General features: G+C 40.6%; 1 protein-coding gene across 4 annotated transcripts in view; it reads left to right on the forward strand.

Annotated features, from left to right (window-relative positions):
• Positions 1 to 18,283, forward strand: part of JAKMIP2 (janus kinase and microtubule interacting protein 2) — a 182,626-nt gene that overhangs the window by 145,552 nt on the left and 18,791 nt on the right. For all 4 annotated transcript variants that reach the window (XM_086701061.1, XM_025923462.2, XM_086701051.1 and 1 more), the window contains 6 exons: positions 855 to 953; positions 2,725 to 2,778; positions 3,619 to 3,684; positions 8,614 to 8,682; positions 11,960 to 12,037; positions 14,007 to 14,210. In XM_086701061.1, coding sequence (XP_086557187.1) covers positions 855 to 953; positions 2,725 to 2,778; positions 3,619 to 3,684; positions 8,614 to 8,682; positions 11,960 to 12,037; positions 14,007 to 14,210 — 570 coding nt within the window. The remainder of the gene's footprint in view (positions 1 to 854; positions 954 to 2,724; positions 2,779 to 3,618; positions 3,685 to 8,613; positions 8,683 to 11,959; positions 12,038 to 14,006; positions 14,211 to 18,283) is intronic.

Genomic DNA, 18,283 nt, shown 5'->3' on the forward strand with positions numbered 1-18,283 from the left:
TTATTTTATCACACAGAATCTGGCCTAGTGGGGTGCCTGTCTGGTTCAGTCAGTAGATCACATGACTCTTGATGTCAGGGCATGAGTTCAAGCCCTATGTTGGGTATAGACATTACTTATAAAAATAATCTGAAACACACACACACACACACAAAACCTGACTTCTTTTGGGTGTCTGGGTGGCTCCATCAGAAGAACGTGTGACTCTTGATCTCGAGGTCATGAGCTCTAGCCCCACACTGGGGATAGAGATTACTTAAATATATATTTTTTTTAAAAAAGAATCTGGCATAGGGTCTGGTTGAATGTATGTTGATATGTAAAAGGTAAGAAATTTCCCATTTGATAGCTCTGTTATTTTGCCAGCAGCTTCTTTTTGAGATTTTTTTCAAATTAGATTTGGATAGAGTTAGTGGTTGGTGCTCCTCCGTGAAGAAGTGTTAAGTCATCTTTGGTAGCCCACATATCTTAATCATAAAGCTTGAGTAGATTGAATATGCAAAAGGCTGTTAGCTGCCATAAAACTTCATGGTCAAAAGACCATTCTCTGTGACACCTGAAAGCTCTAAATATTCATGTAGTTTAAATTGGAACTTCACTTCCTACATTTCTCTGATCAAAAAACTCGCAAGACTGAATGACACTATAAATTCTTCTACCATACTTCTTAGTTGATTTATCTCTTCTTTTCCATTAAATTTAAGCATGAACATCTTGAGTTCAATTTTTTTTTTGCACAATGACATTGATAAACTGAAACAGTATAAAGAGAGAACACAGACAACTGGTTTAGCATTTGATCAGTTGTTGCTTTTTGTTTTTTAATTCCCATATACTTTTCACTGTATTTCAAGGAAAGAGAGAGACGATCCCCTCCATTTAATCTACAAATTCACCCATTCTCAGATGGTGTGAGTGCTCTACAGATCTACTGTATGAAAGAAGGTGTCAAGGTAGGCAGACACTCAATTTTTTATGTTTGTAGAAAGTGGAAAAACTGGGAACTGGAAAAGGGGAGGTTGTTCATGACTTGTTTTTCAGTCACTGGATGTCATTTTGATACACACTATGTAGATATTGAAAATAGCTGCACCTAGGGGTGCCTGGCTGACTCAGTCAGTAGAGTGTGCTACCCTTGATCTTTGGAGTCATGAGTCTGGGCCCCACATTGCATGTGGAGCTTATTTAAAATAATTTTTTTTATTTATTAAAAAGATGTGTGACAGATGTATGAATGGTTAATAGAGAACACAATAAACCATGATTATTTAGAACACAACAGCATAAGGAATGATGCAAATTCAGATATTAAGATAATTAACCTTCATTATCTAGGGGAGATACTAAATAAATTCCATACTTCAAGAAACACATTTCAAGGATACCAGATAAAAAACTGTTTGTCGAGTCCCTTTGTTGTGCTGTTCTAAGTGCTGTGGGATTCATAATCTTGGAATTTGGTGCTGGAAGGGACCTTGAAATCATCTGGTCCACCCTCTCTTTTGATATGTTTCATCTAGGAAAGATTTGTCTTTTGGAAGGATTTATGATTTGTAACATTGTTCATTTAGATAAAATGTAATTTTATCTTTAGGGATATCGGAATGCATTTTAAACATTAAGGTTGAATGGAGGTGGCTCCATCTCCTGGAAAATACATTATCCCTTCAATGTAATGAAATCACATGGTGAATATCTATCCCAGAGGGAAAGCTGGGATGCCTCCCGCTCTTCCTGGTCTCTCCTTGACCTTGTGCATGGCCCTTCCTGCTCCCACCCCAAGCTGCCAGATAATACCTGCTTTCATTGCTTTCTCTCTACCTATGAGATTGAGCTAGACCTCCCCCTTCCTGGTGGAAGGAAAGGATATCTGAATGTGAGTAAGAGGAGAAAGTGGTACCAACGCAGTAAAAAGTGGGAGGAAAATTAGGCAGTAAAATTGGGTTTCCTTGTTTTCCATCCTGAACCTCTTTCATGGTGTTTAAATTTCTGGCCTTCCTGGGCTGCACAAAAATTTGTAAACCAGAGCCATGTTTTTGTTTTGTTTTGTTTTGTTTTTTATTCAGCTCTAATTAAATGAAAAGTACTTTGTCTTTTCCTTAGATGCTTTTTATTAGATAAATCACAAACAAGCTAATCCAGTGGATGTAATTTATATTCAGGGAAATTTTTTCAAATGGAGTTTGGCTACTTCAAACTGTCTCAAGAAATATAGTTAAAATGAGCTGTTTTTCACAGCATGAAATTAATGCTAAAAGATGGAATGTGCTGTATTTTTTTCTATGTGGCAGTCAAAATCTCAACCAGGTTAGAATTCCGTTAATTAAAATGAAATTGGTTGATTATATTTATTACCTGTTAGTTTTCTTTATACCTAAAATTTATTGCAATTGAAAAGAAAATGGCAATTATCAGGAAAAACAATTAATGAAAGAATTCCAAGTCCTTATTATAAACTAAACTCTTTGATATAGAATCTCTATCCTCAAGATCAGGAGATATTTTGCAGCTGGTGAATTTGAGAATGAGCCATTAAGTAGTTTTCCCAGGTTCACGCAACTTGCAAGAAGCAGAGTGGAAACATAAAGCCACATGTACCTGATTGAAAACAACCCAAGGAAGTACAGGTCTTAAAATGTCTTCTCAGACTTAAGGGTCGGGCACTGATAGAATGCTAAACCGCATTTGTGTCTTTAACTTGAATGTATCTCCTTGATATTGCAGGATGTGAACATCCCTGATCTCATAAAGCAGCTTGATATCTTGGGTGATAATGGGGTAAGTAATGAATTGATTAAGGGCAGTAAAGATACGAATTTGCCCAATGAGAAGCAAGAAATATTTGCCAGTCATGTAAAATAATAGCAAGTGAGATACCATGTTCTCTTAAGGATGTGGCTCATGGAAGAGAACCAGTCATGGTTTATCAAACAAGTTAGTTGAGGGGTTCTAAGGATCTCTGGAAGGTAGTGGCAGAAATGGAAACTGGTAAAGTCCTTTTCTTCGCTGGCTGGTTTCAGGTTTGAATGCCGACCACATCTGCAGTGATTAAAGCTAATTACCTTCTCGCTGTTGCTTAGAGCCATCCAGCGTGAAATTAATCAGTCATGCAGTTGCAAATGTTGCTAAATACTAGGGTTGGTGGCAGCCCCACAAAAATGGACCAGGAAACTATAATCTCTTTTCTTTCTAAAAAACACCTTCCAGGCAGGGTCAAGGCATATTAATTCAGTGGGAGGACCATTCATTGAGATACTAGATGAATGATGCATATGCAGGTTGAAAGAGTCACACCATTTTTTTTTTTTTTGCCTTGAAAAATTATCAAAGGAGAGAACAGAATCAATTAAATCACATCAAACGACTGTGAAACAAAATCAAGTCCATTTTAGACATATAAAAAATCACATTTAATGTACTTTTTACACATTTTGAATGAACATTTTTTTAAGAATTGTTACCAAGTGAAATAGAACAGTTGTTAACCTTCATGCATGCATAGGCAAGAGTATCTATAACAGGCAGTTAGGCAGTATTTTCTGATAGTGCAAATATTGTGTCTTCAGCTTATTTTCTTTCCTCTCTCTCTCTCTCTCTTTCTCTTTTTCTTTTTGACAGAACTTAAGAAATGAAGAACAAGTGGCCATAATTCAGGCCAGCACTGTGCTGTCCCTGGCAGAAAAGGTAATATATCATACTAACATTCAGATCATCTCAGTGTCTGGCTTAACCCCTAAAGACTAGGGTAGGGTTGAAGGACATTCTCTTTGCACATGACTTTGTGTTATTGAATACCTAATAAACGTCTTTTTTTTTCAGGGTGATGCAACCCCAATAGAATGGGAACACACTAAAGAAAAGTGTGATTTGGGGTGGGTGGATAATTCTTGCTTTGTAGTCTCTTAAAAAAATGTATTTCTTACAAAATGGAAAACTTTCTGGATTATATTATCCACACAGTCCCTCCCAAGCTGGGAAACCAATAGAGGTTTTTGTTGAGAGATGGTAAACTAGAGAGCCTGGCTCTTTTTATGGGCTTTTCCCTGGGTGTGCATATAGCAGTTGTTCCCAGATGATTCTGTAACCTGGCGGTGGTTCATGGCTATACAATTCAGAAAGTCCAACCTGGGTACTGTCAGCTGAGCAACACTGAGTGTGTGCTCTGGCCCCCTTGTGTCTTAACCTGGTAAATGGCAGGAAGAGAGGAGGAAAGAGCCAATCGGAGAAGCCTGAGAAGTGGCTGTGTTCAGCGTGCCTTGAGAATCAGCACATACTTGAAGAGGGAAGGGCTGCTATAAAATAAAAGATTACTTAAAAATTATTAAAATAATCCCTTTTTTGGATACTGATTCAGGGAAACCAAGTGGGGGGTGGGGGAAGACATTTTGCTGACACCTGGGGAGATTTTAGTATGGACCAGGTATCAGATAACAAAAGGAATTATATACATGTGAAATAGTACCTGGTATTTGCTTTTTAAAAAACTTAGTTCCCTTGCAATTTAATTACAGACCCATCACTTTCCCTGTCCACAACACATTAATAACCTTGCATTGTCCCAAACATAAGGTCCAGAATCTAGAACTTGCCAAGAGGGTCCCTAGGTCTGGCTCTTGCCTGCTTCTCCAGGATCCCACTTGTTTCTTTGGTCCCTATCTGAGGGCCAGCCATATACAAATCCTTTTGGTGTCCCAGTCTTCTCTGTCTCTGTTTCTCTCTCTCTTTCTCCATCTCTATCAGTATTTCCATCCCTTGGTCCTTAGGCTGTTCTCTTTGCCTAGAAGTTACTTTCTTCTTCCTTTTCTCCCTTTGTGTGGCTCAGTCTTAACCATTAGACATCCCTATACATGGGTAGCCTTCTTCTTCACCCAAGCCCTGTTAGGTATTTTTTTCTCTGTATTTCCACAGTGACCTGTGCATCTGCTACTATGGCTTTTAACAACTGTAATGTGGCTGCTTGTTTTTTGTTGTTGTTATATGCCCCACAACTACCTACCACTAGACGTTAAACTCCATGAGGGCAACTATGGTATCTGTTTATTCCACTTTGTTTCCCTAGTTCTTCACAACAGTCCAGCACATCTAACAGGTGATCAGCAAGTATTTACTGAGGGAGTGAATAAGTGACTTTGTGAATGTCCACAGGACAGTGTTACAATGCCATGCTGATGAAGAAAATACAGTTTGTACTCCCATATCTGCTACATTTATTTGGCAGCAATAGCCAGTGTCGCATTCTATTGGACTCATGAGGGCTACAATTCTTTATTGAAAGAAAAGTCACCTTAATTTAGGGATATCAAGAAAACTTGGGCCAATTTCTGTAAAAGGCAAGGACTAGGATGTGAAGGACAGATTAGGGAAATGGAAAAGAAAATAGGAATAGGCTGGGGCGCCTGGGTGGCTCAGTTGGTTAAGCATCCAACTTCGGCTCAGGTCAGGATCTCGAGGTCCGTAAGTTTGAGCTCCACGTCGGGCTCTGTGCTGACAGCTCAGACCCTGGAGCCTGCTTCGGATTCTGTGTCTCCCTCTCTCTGCCCCTCCCCCACTCATGTGCACGCGTGCGCGCGCGCGATCTCTTTCTCTCTCAAAAATAAATAAACATTAAAAAAAAGAAAGTAGGAATAGGAAAAAGTAAAGGAAAAGTGGGTCTGTGTGCCTCACATTTACTTAGATTGATGGAAATTTTCTTCCATTCCCTGCCCTGTGTGCATGCGATGCAACTTGAACTTAACCATAATTAACACTTGCATAGTGCTTTGTTTGTACCTGGCACTTCTCTTGATACTACTGTTATAGATGAGGAATCTGAAGCACAGAGAAGGCAGGTAACTGCCCTAGTCACACAGCTAGAAAATGATGGGGCAGGATTCACACTCAAGCAGTGTGTTCCCCGAGTCCATGATCTTCTTCTCCACTGCACCACAATTCCCCTCAAGCATTCTATTGAAAGCAGGAAGTGCCCTTTACAGAGCCTGTAGGAGCTGATCTATTAGCCCTTCAGCGAATTAGTTCACGCCTCCACTTACCTCCTTTGCAAGACCGGTATGAGGGGTTCAGTTGAACATTTAGAGTGATGACAGTGTGCTTAGCACTGAAGGGATAAGTGAAGAACCAAATGCACAAGATGCAAACCTGTCCTTAGAGTGCTCATAGTCTGTGCAGTTCACAAGTTAGTTCACAAGTGTTGCCTCCTACCTTTGGGATTTACAGATGAACATGTTTATCTCCAAGTAATTCTAAATGTCAGCCTTGAACTTTTGAATACCACAACCTTGGATAGCATTCTGTCTAGGAGTATAATTGATAACCAGAGATTGAACATAGACAAATTTCCAACAAGAAATCCTATTGTGACTTTGTGTTAATAAGAGTAAGAGCAGTAACCTTAAGTGAGAACATGTTATGGGCCAGGTACTGCACAAATGTCATTGTTCTCCCAACCATCCTAAATTTATCCACTGTTTTCATTCTACACATGAGGAAACTGAGGTGTGGGCTATTCAGTAACTTGTGTCAAGCTTCACAAGTCAGAAGGGCTACAAGTCAACACACAAGTCTGTATCTGAAGCCCATGACTGAACTGCTTTAATTTACTATACTTAAAAATACAGTTTCTCAATGATAAATGGGCAGTAAGTAAAAGGCAGCATTTTAATAAAGCTTGATGGTCTGCACTTGCAGAGACTACCCATGATTTCGGATGGAAATCTGTTTCAAGGGGAGGCCACGTGTATGTACAAGAACTGAGAGAGTAGGTCCTCAGTCTCCCTGTGCATTTATTCTTTCCCCACATTTCTTATAGCTAAGAGGCTGTTGGACATGGTATCGCCTTGTGAATGTCAGGCTTTAGTACGTAGAAAAAATGCACGGGGCACCTGGGTGGCTCAGTCGGTTAAGCATCCGACTTTGGCTCAGGTCATGATCTCATGGTTTGTGAGTTCAAGCCATGCATCAGGCTCTTTCCTGGAGCCTGCTTTGGATTCTGTGTCTCCCTCTCTCTCTGTCCCTCCCCTGCTCATACTGTTTCTCTTTCTCAAAAATAAATATTTTAAAAAAATGCTCAGTGCACCACATAATTTATCACAGATAAACTGAAATGAAATCACTAGTATGGAGGCAAATTCCTAACAGTGTAGATGTATAAAAATAAATGTTGGGGTGCCTGGGTGGCTCAGTCATTTGAGCATATGACTCAATATCAGCTCAGGTCATGATCCCAAGGTGGTGGGATCAAGCCACGAATCGGGCTCTGCACTGAGGATACAGACTGCTTAAGATTCTCTTTCTCCTTGGGGCATCTGGGTGGCTCAGTCGGTTGAGCGTCCGACTTCGGCTCAGGTCACGATCTCACCGTTCACAAGTTCAAGCCCCATGTCAGGCTCTGTGCTGAAAGCTCGGAGCCTGGAGCCTGCTGTGGTTTCTGTGTCTCCCCCCCCCCCCCCCCTCTCTCTCTGCCCATCCCCTGCTCAATGCTCGGTCTCTATCTCTCAAAAATGAATAAATGTTAAAAAAAATTTTATATTAAAAAAAAAGATTCTCTTTCTCCTTCTGCCCTTCTCCCCTGCTCACATGCTTTCATCTCTCTCTCTAAAATGAATGGATGAATGTTAACCAAGAACTAGAATTATTGTGTACCCAGTACATGCAGTACATTGTGCATAGTGTCTTCCATTAATTACATCCTGTAATTCTTCAAATTATTAACCCTATTTCACAGAAAAGAAAGTTAAAGCTTAGAGAAATCAGATAACCTTTCAAGGCCACACAGCCATGAAAATCCTGGATTGGGATTAGACCCAGGGTAGTCTGCCTGTAGAACCCCCACAATTATTACGCCCAGTTGCCTCCCTACAGGATAAGCCGATGTTTAACTTGGGAGAGACATGTTATAATATGTTCTATTAAGCAATATATGTGGTAAGCTTATTACTCAAAATCTTATTATTCAATCTTATTATTCAAAATCTTATTCAAAATCTGATTTTACTCAGGGTGTTGATCAATGTTAACGTCAGTGCCATATAACAGGATGATATATTCTAAGTGTTAGGAAAGGTAAGTTTTTTAATGTGATTTAAAATGCCTCCACTTAACAAAAATGATTCTTCAACACTTAGCTGTAGTCCGTTTCATACACTGAAAAATGGCCATTTCTCCAGTCTCACCTGGCCTTCTTACTTTCATTATGTTTCCCCCAACCACGAAGAATTGAATATCTCTTCTGCTTGGAACTTGCCCATCATTTTTGCCTAATCATCTTTGACTCAAAATCGTCAGACTCTAGCGCAGTTGTCTTTTCCAAGAAAGCCTCCTATGATGTTTTCTAATGAGCACAAAAAACATGTTGGTCTTACTCACCATAGAAGCCCTTGTACCTAGTGCAGTGCCTGACACATGGTTGACATCAGTGAATGCGTTTGTTGAGTGAGTGAATGAATGAATGAATGAATAACTCTATTTCCTGAACTAAGAGATAAAACGCACCGAGTTTCCACTTCAGTTCTCTGAGAAAAAAGAGGAAGACACAAAGCAACTTAGTAGACTGCGCCATATACACCATGTCAAGCAGTGATGTCAGACATTTTTGTTTACTCCTTGTTTACTCCTTAGTGGATCCAGCAAATCGAAGGAGCGGAGGCTGCCCTGCACCAGAAAATGATGGAATTGGAAAGTGACATGGTGAGTCCAAAGATGAGGCATCATAAAAATGACAAAAAATAGGGCACCTGGGTGGCTCAGTGCTTAAGCACCGGACTTTAGTTCAGGTCATGATCTCACACTTTGTAAGTTGGAACCCTGAATCAGGTGAGCACACGCCCCATTTAGGGTGAGCTCGTGTCCTGCTTCACGTGAGCATGAGCCCCACCTCAGGTGAGCCCCAGTTCTTTCTCTCTCGGCCCCTCATGGGATTCTCTCTCTCTCTGCCCCTCAATCACTTGCACCCTCTCTCTCAAAAAAAATTTTTTTTTAAATGAAGAAAAATAGTCAAGGCAAATGGAAAACAACTGTTTTCTACCAGTTTCACTGGCACCAATGAAAGTTTGCAGCTTCGCATTATTTGGTGTACAGACTGGGGAATGAAATTCTTGAAAGTATCCCACAATTTCAAGTTATATTCTTCAAAGATATGTTGTATTTTTACAATATTTCTAAAACTAATGCTGAATAAAATTCAACTAGGTGATTTCTTTCTTAGGCTAAATAATTTTTCCACCATGTATAGTCAGAGTAAAAATTACAGAAATGATGAGTATAACTGATTTTAAAAATCTCCAAGCCACTTTGTGCCCATTAAGATGACCACTATCAAAAACAAAACAAAACAAAACAGAAAATAACAAGTGTTGGTGGGAACATGGAGAAATTGGAACCTTTGCGTTGTTGTTAGGAACATAAAATGATGTGTCGCTGCTAATGAAAATAGTATGGTGTGGTTGCTCAAAATATTCAAAATAGAATTATCGTATAATCCAGCAATACCACTTTTGGGAATATGCCCAAGATAATTGAAGGTAGGTTTTCAAAGAAATGTTTGTACACCCATGCTCACAGCAGCATTATTCACCGTAGCTTAAATGTGGAAGCAACCTAAGAGTCTATCACTGTATGAATGGATAGCAAAATGTGGTCTGTACATACAATGAATATTATTAAAGCTTTAGAAAGGAAGGAAATTTGGGGCACCTGGGTGGCTCAGTCGGTTGAGCATCCGACTTCAGCTCAGGTCATGATCTCGCGGTCTGAGGGTTTGAGCCCTGTGTCAGAGTCTGTGCTGACAGTTCAGAGCCTGGAGCTGCTTCAGCTTCTGTGTCTCCCTCTCTCTCTGCCCCTCCCCTGCTTGTGCTGTCTCTCACTCACTCACTCTCTCTCTCTCTCTCTCTACTCTCTCTCTCTCAAAAATAAACATTAAAAAAAACTTTTAGAAAGGAAGGAAATTCTAATATATGATATAACGTGGATGAACCTTGAGGATATTATGCAAAGTGAGATAAGCCAATCGCAAAAAGACAAATAATGTATGATTCCACTTACGTAAGTATCTAGAGTAGTCAGACTAATAGAAAGTAGGAACAGTGGCCGTTAGGAGTGAAGACGAAGAGAAAATGAGTTGTCATTTAATGGATACGGTTTCAGTTTTGCAAAATGAAAAGCACTCTGGAGATTGGCTGCTTAACTGTGTAAATATACTTAACCCTACTGAATTGTACACTTAAAAATGGTTAAGAGTAATTTTGTGTGTTTTACCGTAATTAAATATTTCTTTAAATCCCTAAGCACAGGAACTGTTCATTATAACTTACAGGAATACATAGGATTTTATAACTGTACTGTCATTATTATTACTACTGAAAAACAGGTAGTGATTCCTATCAGGTTAGGGAATCCTATAACAAGAATAACTTGCAGGGTGCCTGGGTGGCTCGGTTGGTTAAGCGTCTGACTCTTGATTTCGGCTTGGGTCATGATCTCACGATTTTGTGAATTTGAGCCCCACATTGGGCTCTGTGCTGACCACACGGTCAGCTGAACCTACTTGGGATTCTCCCCCTTTCTCCGTCCTTCCCCCCACTCATACTGTCTCTGTCTCTCTCAAAATAAATAAACTTAAAAAAAAAAAAAGCCTCACTGTCACTACTTGTAAAGTGGGGGTAAAATATCAGCCTGGAGTATTGTATGGAGCTGCTATGACATTCAAAGGAGGTAAAAAGTATGCAGAGCTTTCAAAGTGATGAAGTTTGCTCTGTCAGATGATTTTATGATTTCATTGAAATATGGAGCAAAATGAATGACAAAACACCAATATTAAATGTTTTTCTTATTTTTCATTAATCTTGTACTACAGTATTGGTAGCCTTGAGAGATATAAAATGGACAGTACAGTTAAAAGTTTTAGCTATGAAACCAACGGAGGAGTCAAATACAGAAAAAATAGAGAGACAGCATCAGTGGGAAGGGGGCAGAGAGAGGAGACAGAGGATCCAAAACGGGCTCCATGCTGACAGGCTGACAGCAGTAAGCCTGATGCAGGGGTCGAACTCACAAACGAGGTCTTGATCTGAGCAGAAGTTGGATGCTCAACCGACTGAGCCACCCAGGTGCCCCATGAGATATATATATACTTTTAATGTTTATTTATTTTTGAGAGAGTATAGAGCGCAGGTAGGGAAGGGGCAGAGAGAGAAAGGGAGACACAGAAGCCAAAACGGGCTCCAGGCTATCAGCACAGAGCCTGATGCAGGGCTTGAGCTCATGAACCTTGATCCCGAAGTTGGACCCTGAACCGACTGAGCCACCCAAGTGCCCCACAAAGTTATGTTTTTAAATGCTGTTGGAAAGATGCTTGCGATGTGAGACCAGGCATGCAGACACTGGGGACAAGCAAGGGAACTTCAGATTTCGGTCCCAGCTCGTACTGGTTTTGTGGCAGAAGCAGAAGCCCATTCATGAAGTGACATTGTGGGTGGAATAGCTGCCATCCACCCACATCATTATCCATCTTTTGTTTGCTAATTGTGCGAGATAATTTTGAATCATTTTTTATTATGCAACTGTGCATATTACATTTCAAAACATTCTTACAAAAATAGACTCTCACAATATATTTGCACAGATATAGTTATTAGTAACTGTGTCCTTAACCATGCGCTCTTGGACTGGCATAAAAATCCTTGAAAGCATTCCATGTGGTGGATTGTTCATGATATCTTGTATACTTCTTTCCATTGATTTTCACATTCTCTGTGTGAGACTATGAAAGTTGAACTATTTTCCTAACAGAATCTATGACCCTATAAATGCTAGTGACTGGTCTTGTTGGGGAGTTAGAGGAAACATTCATCAATACCATTTATATACCGCTTTCTAGTAAACTAAGTTCTTTTCTCTTTATCATTCTCTTCATCTTTTATCATGTAAGCTCATATCGCTTTGTCTTTTCTCTTCATCCTTTTTATAGGAACAATTCTGCAAAATAAAAGGCTATTTGGAAGAAGAACTAGATTACAGAAAACAAGCTCTCGACCAAGCATATATGGTAGGTACAGCAAGCACTCAGGACACCCAGAGTTCACAGTCCTGTGCTGTGGAGTGAAGCATCATGGTTCACTTGTCCCGCCATGTACTTGAATAGACCACAACATGCAAGCTCATTTATTCAGTGGTTTCCAGTTCTGGTTGTAGAATAAATACATCCCTACCTATTTCCCGTTATATTGCTCTTATAATATGTAATGCATACTTAATTATGCTTCATATAAAAAAATTAAGTGTCTATTACATAATACTTTAATGAGAGACAGGTTGGATGGTACTGTAGATGAAAGAGAAATTTTATTAAATCTAACTGTTTGGGAGCCTCACGTAGTGAGAAAAGAGTAGAGCATTTAATGTCTGCTGTGTATATTTTTCCTTCACATATTTCTCACAACAGCCCTCTGGGGTGCAGGTAATGTGATCATTCCTGTATTACATATGAGGAAATGAAGGCTTGGAGAGTGAAAGAACTCTGCCCGAGAGAGCAAGCACGTAGTGCTCAGTTCTGACTCCAGACCCTGTGGCCTTCTCTACCGTAATCCAGCCACAGTAAGTGAGGCTGTTCGGGAGATGGGTTGTGCCTTTTCTCCCCCACAGAAGGCTGTGTGGACTGAGGACCCCATTTGATTCATTCCCCATGACAGATTCATAACACATAATTCCTAATACGGGACAACAGTTTGCGTTTCTTCTCTCCATATACTGCCCCCCCCCCAACCATTAATTCACAGTAATGACTCAAGAGAAAAAGACCAAACTTAAAAGGGGAACATTTCAAGGAGTTGCTGGTAGAGGTTTTTATAATGCTTTCCTGGAAGCAGCCTGAGTCACTTTGGGGATAAGAACGAAGCACTTAGCCCCTGCTTGTAACAGAGATGAATTAGTGTTCTTCTCCAAAATGAGTAAGAGATTCTGAGCACTGCTCGATGGGGAAAGGAGAGAAATGAGAGTTGGTCATCAGAGAATAAAGAAGGAAGCACTTTCTCCCCTCCCTTCCTACCCTTTTATCCTTGCCTTCTTTACCTACACATGATCAGGTTCAGGTGCTTATGTGTCCCATGAGCAAGTACTCATTCAGACACATGTCATGTTAAAAAGATGAGATCTGTTCAGTCGAGTACAAGAGCTAGGAACTTGGAAACAAGAGCTAGGAAAATACTCTGTACCAAGGCATGACCATTCACCTCTGTCAAAGTCACAGGAGGTAAGATTGTAGATTTTGGTGACTGTAACTGAAGCATGTTTAAAAAACAAAACAAAACAAAACTGGAATATAAGGATATAAGGATTCTTCATCCAAAGCAGAGAAGACTCAAGGAGGCATTTTATAGCTAAAGCAGCTTTAAATGTCAGAATATTAAAAAACAAACCAATTCCAAAGACTCCAGGCCATTTTCAGATCATGTCTCCTAATTTGTATTTTAAGATAGGGAGACTGTAAAGCCATCTTCAAGTTCGTATGTGTGTCATGTGGAAGAGAGGAGGCATTTTGTGTGCGAAATAGATCCCCAACTTAGTATTCCAACTTAGACCACTTTTCAGTGCTTATTTCTAAACGTACAGCCACCATGATAGATGTCTACATATCTGAAGGGCTGTCAGATGGAAGAGAGCACAAATCTGTTCTCAGCTACATTTGAGAATAGAAGAATATACAATTTTTATAACAAAGTAAGGACTTACTAAAAATGAAAGGTGTGTGAAATGGACAGGATCCCAAGAAAAAGAACAGATGCCCCATCATCAGAGAAGTTCAGGTATTGTTAGCTCGATGACTCACGGAGTCTTACAAAGGGGATTATCAAAACGGTAGTGTGGCTGGATAAGCTTTGAGATTGATTTTAGTGCTATGATCCCATAAGATTCCAGTAATACATAACTCCCCTCTCCCCCACACGCAAGTGTCTCCATTCACATACCACCAGAAATGCTAAGTTCCAAAGTTAGACTTGTCTAATTCTGTTTGCCAGAGAATCCAGGAACTAGAAGCTACTTTGTACAATGCTCTGCAGCAAGAAACCGTTATCAAGTTTGGTGAATTATTAAGTGAAAAACAGCAAGAAGAGCTGAGAACAGCGGTAGAAAAGTTACGGCGGCAGATGCTGAGGAAGAGCAGAGAGTATGACTGTCAGATTCTTCAGGAGCGAATGGAGCTCTTACAGCAAGCCCATCAGGTGAGGACGGAGCCACTGCATCTCTGTAGGATTGGTACTAAGCAAATGGGACTTAGTACTAAGTGCGTGGTATGGAGTGTGGGTGAGAGAAGCCCAGGAGCTGTACGCCATCTTCGGAGAGTAAGATACAGAACTCTTGTTGGCCGCCTAGACTCAGAGACAGGATGACAGTTTGGTAATGATTCAGTCTTGAGAAAATTGGCATTCCAGAAGCATTGCCTACTGCTACTATTCGGGGAGCTGTTTTGTCATGAGATACCCTTTGGGTCTCCTGGAGCCTGATTAGCTCCCTTATGCAGGGCAAGACTCTCCCCAGGACAGAAATACTGCTTCCTCCTGTTACTCATCCCAGTCCATAATCTAGCCTGATCAGATCATCTGAATAGGGTAAAAGAGAACAAGGGCCTTTTTCTTTATTCCCAGAACAAACAGCAACAACAACAAAGCCTGGAAGCTGCCGCTTACTTACTGGCATTTGCTATGTCAGGAACTAAACTAAGGGCTCTGCTTACATCATTGCATTTAATCTTCACAGTAGCCCACTGAGGTAAGTATTCTTATTATCCCATTGAGGAGATAATGATACTGAAGACATGAGTACTTAAGTCATTTGCCCAAGGTGACACAGATAGTGAGCACCAGAGCCAGTATCTACTCAGGTGTGCATAACTCAAGGCCAGTGCGTATAACCATTGTGCTACCCTCTCCTACGCAACTTGAGTCCTCTCTGATTGATGTGACCCATCTAGACCAGGAAGGCTCTGGAGACACTCAATATTCATTTATAGCCAAAATTCTTAATTCCATCTCTTAGTTCATGTCTTAGCTTGACAGGTGAGGACTAAGGCCCTGGTCAAAAAGCAGATTCCCAAAGAATTACAAAGTTGATAGTGCCAGTAGGATTTGGTACTTAGAAGCTGGGTTAAGCAACTGATACACAATCCAGATGGACAATACAAGAAGTAAGAGTTGTGTGGTCTTTAGAGATCAAGGTGGGTGGAAAAGGAACAGGTTATTTTATGACACCCATAAGAACGGTTTATGGGGAACATGACACTTAGCACACTTCCTGTGTAGCCAGGAGTTGTGTGAATCTTTATAATCAAACAGATTATCTGAGTTAACAGGGAGCTAAGAGCGGTGAAGCCTTTTGTCCCAGAGATGGTGAACACATGCATGTTTGTTTCAGTGCGCTTTCAGATTCCATCATAAAGTTCTGGATTTTGATCCTGGAATGTTTTTCAGCCCTTTAATGATAGACCCCATGGCCTCATTAGTTGCGGGAATAAAAGTGCCCTCTGCGTAATTTTTTTATACTGCAATGGCATTTAGTTAATTTCAACAAATCAGCAGTTGTGCTATGGAACCACAGAAGTGTTTATTTTTAAAAAAAAATTTTAATGTTTATTTATTTTTGGGAGAGAGAGAGAGGCAGAGAGAGAGGGTGACACAGAATCTGAAGCAGTCTCCAGGCTCTGTCTGAGCTGTCAGCACAGAGCCTGATGCGGGGCTCCTACTCGTGAATTGTGAGATCATGACCTGAGCCAAAGTCGGACGTTTAACTGATTGAGCCACCCAGGTGCCCCAAAAGTATTTATTTTTAAGATGGGCAAAGAGTTATCTAAATTTATTTATGATTAAAACCTTGTCATTTTTTGAGTCTCTAACCAAGCCAAACCTGAAAGACATGTTTTGTTTGCTTTGTTTTAAGCTATCCAGTGAGAGGTACATTACATTTCTAAGCCTCAGAGATTTCCATTGAAATTTTCTATCTCCCAAACAAATGTTCATTAGAAAATGCCTTTTCTAATTATTTCTTACTCTTTGTCTCCCTTTATAATCAGTAGATTTAAGAGAATTATTCCAGAAGGTATTGGCCAGGTTTTGTCATGTATAAGCTATGTGATCCAGTTAAATCCTAGAGCCTATCAGTAACTATTTATTGGACATTTCTGTTTGAATGTTTCACAGTGAACTCATATGAAACATATCTAAGTGTGCATTTTTATTCTTTCCCCTTCTCTCCCCATCTGCCTGTTTTCGTCAGTAGAATTACCATATCCCAAAGCACTCAGGCTGGAAACCCTGGAGTCTTCTTTGTCCTTTATCTCCAATCACTAATATAGCACTACATCCAATTAGTATTTCTCCTGAAATGTTTCTGAAGCTGGTCTGTTTTGTCCACACTTGTAACTTGAAGCAGAGGCAGCACCTTTCAATCCTGCAACAGCTCCCAGATGCTGCCAGATGTCCTCTGATGTAACCTGACTCCATCATCTAGGCATTTATTCAGTCACATATTTAAATGCATTTCCCAGTCTTTGTATACCATTTCAGACATAGAGAACTCACATGGACTCTGCTTTTATGAAGCATAGGACTTATTGATGGAGACAAAGGAGGTTAACACAAAGAAAAAAAATTACGTTTGGTATCTCTTGACAAGTGGCATAAAAAAGTCATATGCAGGATGCCACGGGGATTGAGTGGTGGAGAGGACTTCCTGCCCTCTCTGTAGTTCATCATGCATATCACTACACATTCTTTCACCTTTCCTCATGGTACATTCTTCCTCAAAGCCTCTATGATCTCAATTTGCAGTTGGGTCTAGGCCTATGCAGCTCTCTCCAGGTCCTTCATTAGCTGGCTACCCCTTCTCTGAAAACCTGATCTGAGACAATCTCCAGAGTATACTGTCCTCTCTACTCATGCAGAACTCTTCCTGGTACCGCTTGGGTCATGACTCCCTCCTCTAAGCCTTTGTTGGCATGACCACTCACCATAAAATGCCCCTCGTGTCTGCTGCATTTATCTAAATGTTCTCATTTTTCCAGTCCCAGCTTAAGATCCACCTCCTTTAGGATGGTCCCCTGATAATAATGGACTGCATACTACTGAAAAAAATCTGTACTTCATATCCTGTTACACATTGTTTCAAAACCATATTTGAAAGCCTTCTTGTGCCAGGGATATTATGGTGGACAGAGACATAAAGGTCACTGCTCTCGTCTGTCCTACCCATGAAAAGGGTCAAAGCAACAACACAAATTAGCAGTGACCAAGGCAATTTCAGAGAGTGTCAATAAATGCTATGAAGAAAAGTATACGATGTGTGTGTATGTTTGGGAATAGGATTCTCCACTTTAGACTGGCTAGGCAGATCAGGCATCTTTGAAGATGTCTAAAACCCAAGGGACCAGCCACACAAAGATCTTGGCAAAGTGCCCCAGAAGATAGGGACAACAGAGTCTAAGTCTCTATTGTGGGAACATTTGGAATAGTCAAGGAACAGAGAGAAGGCCATAAAAATGGAGCACGTAGAGCCAAGGTGAAGTGGATGTGAAGTGAAGTTGGACCAGGAAGAAAAGGCTAAATCACACTGGGCCTTGAAGGAGTTGGGTTCTGTTCTGAGTGCAGCCTGGCTGCCTCTCCCTTATTCTTATGCTTGTTCCTCTCCGCCTTAAACTCAGGGCCTGCCCTGATTATTCCACATGTCAGGAGTACACACAGCTGCTGTAGATGGATGTACTAAATTAGAAACAGAACTAGCAGTAAGCTCTCACCCCAGTCCTGATGCGGACAACAGTGACTTGTGTACTGATTAGCAGGACAGGTAAGATAAAAAGGGGTCTCTTTTGGACCTGAGAAGGTTCCCCCTTGGATGGGGTGGCAAGTGAATAGGAAAGGAAAGAAATAGAGCATGCAGCACACGACTGTAGCATAAATAACTCATGTAGTTAACAAGCATAGGCAACTTCCTTGTGCTGAACGCTGTCCTACTTACTAGAGATTGGTGATGAAGTTACAATGGCGTTGCCATCGTTTACCTTTTCTACTTAATTTGTTTCTCCCTGTGTTTTAGACTCCATCTCCCCATCTGATTCCAATGGTTCTTTGGGACCAAAAATGGACTGGTGTCTGTATTCTCCATTATATCCAGCATAGTCCTCACCTTTGTAAGAAGTTGCTCAACAAACATGCCCTTGGTGGCCAAGTAGACACTGTAGTAATCTCTAGTAATCCCACATGTCCATGATTGTGGTGAGATAACACTTGCCTCCACATTCAGTGTA

The sequence above is a fragment of the Puma concolor genome, chromosome A1 (genome assembly GCF_028749965.1).
Source record: "Puma concolor isolate L17-30 chromosome A1, mPumCon1.1.hap2, whole genome shotgun sequence".
NCBI lineage: Eukaryota > Metazoa > Chordata > Mammalia > Carnivora > Felidae > Puma > Puma concolor.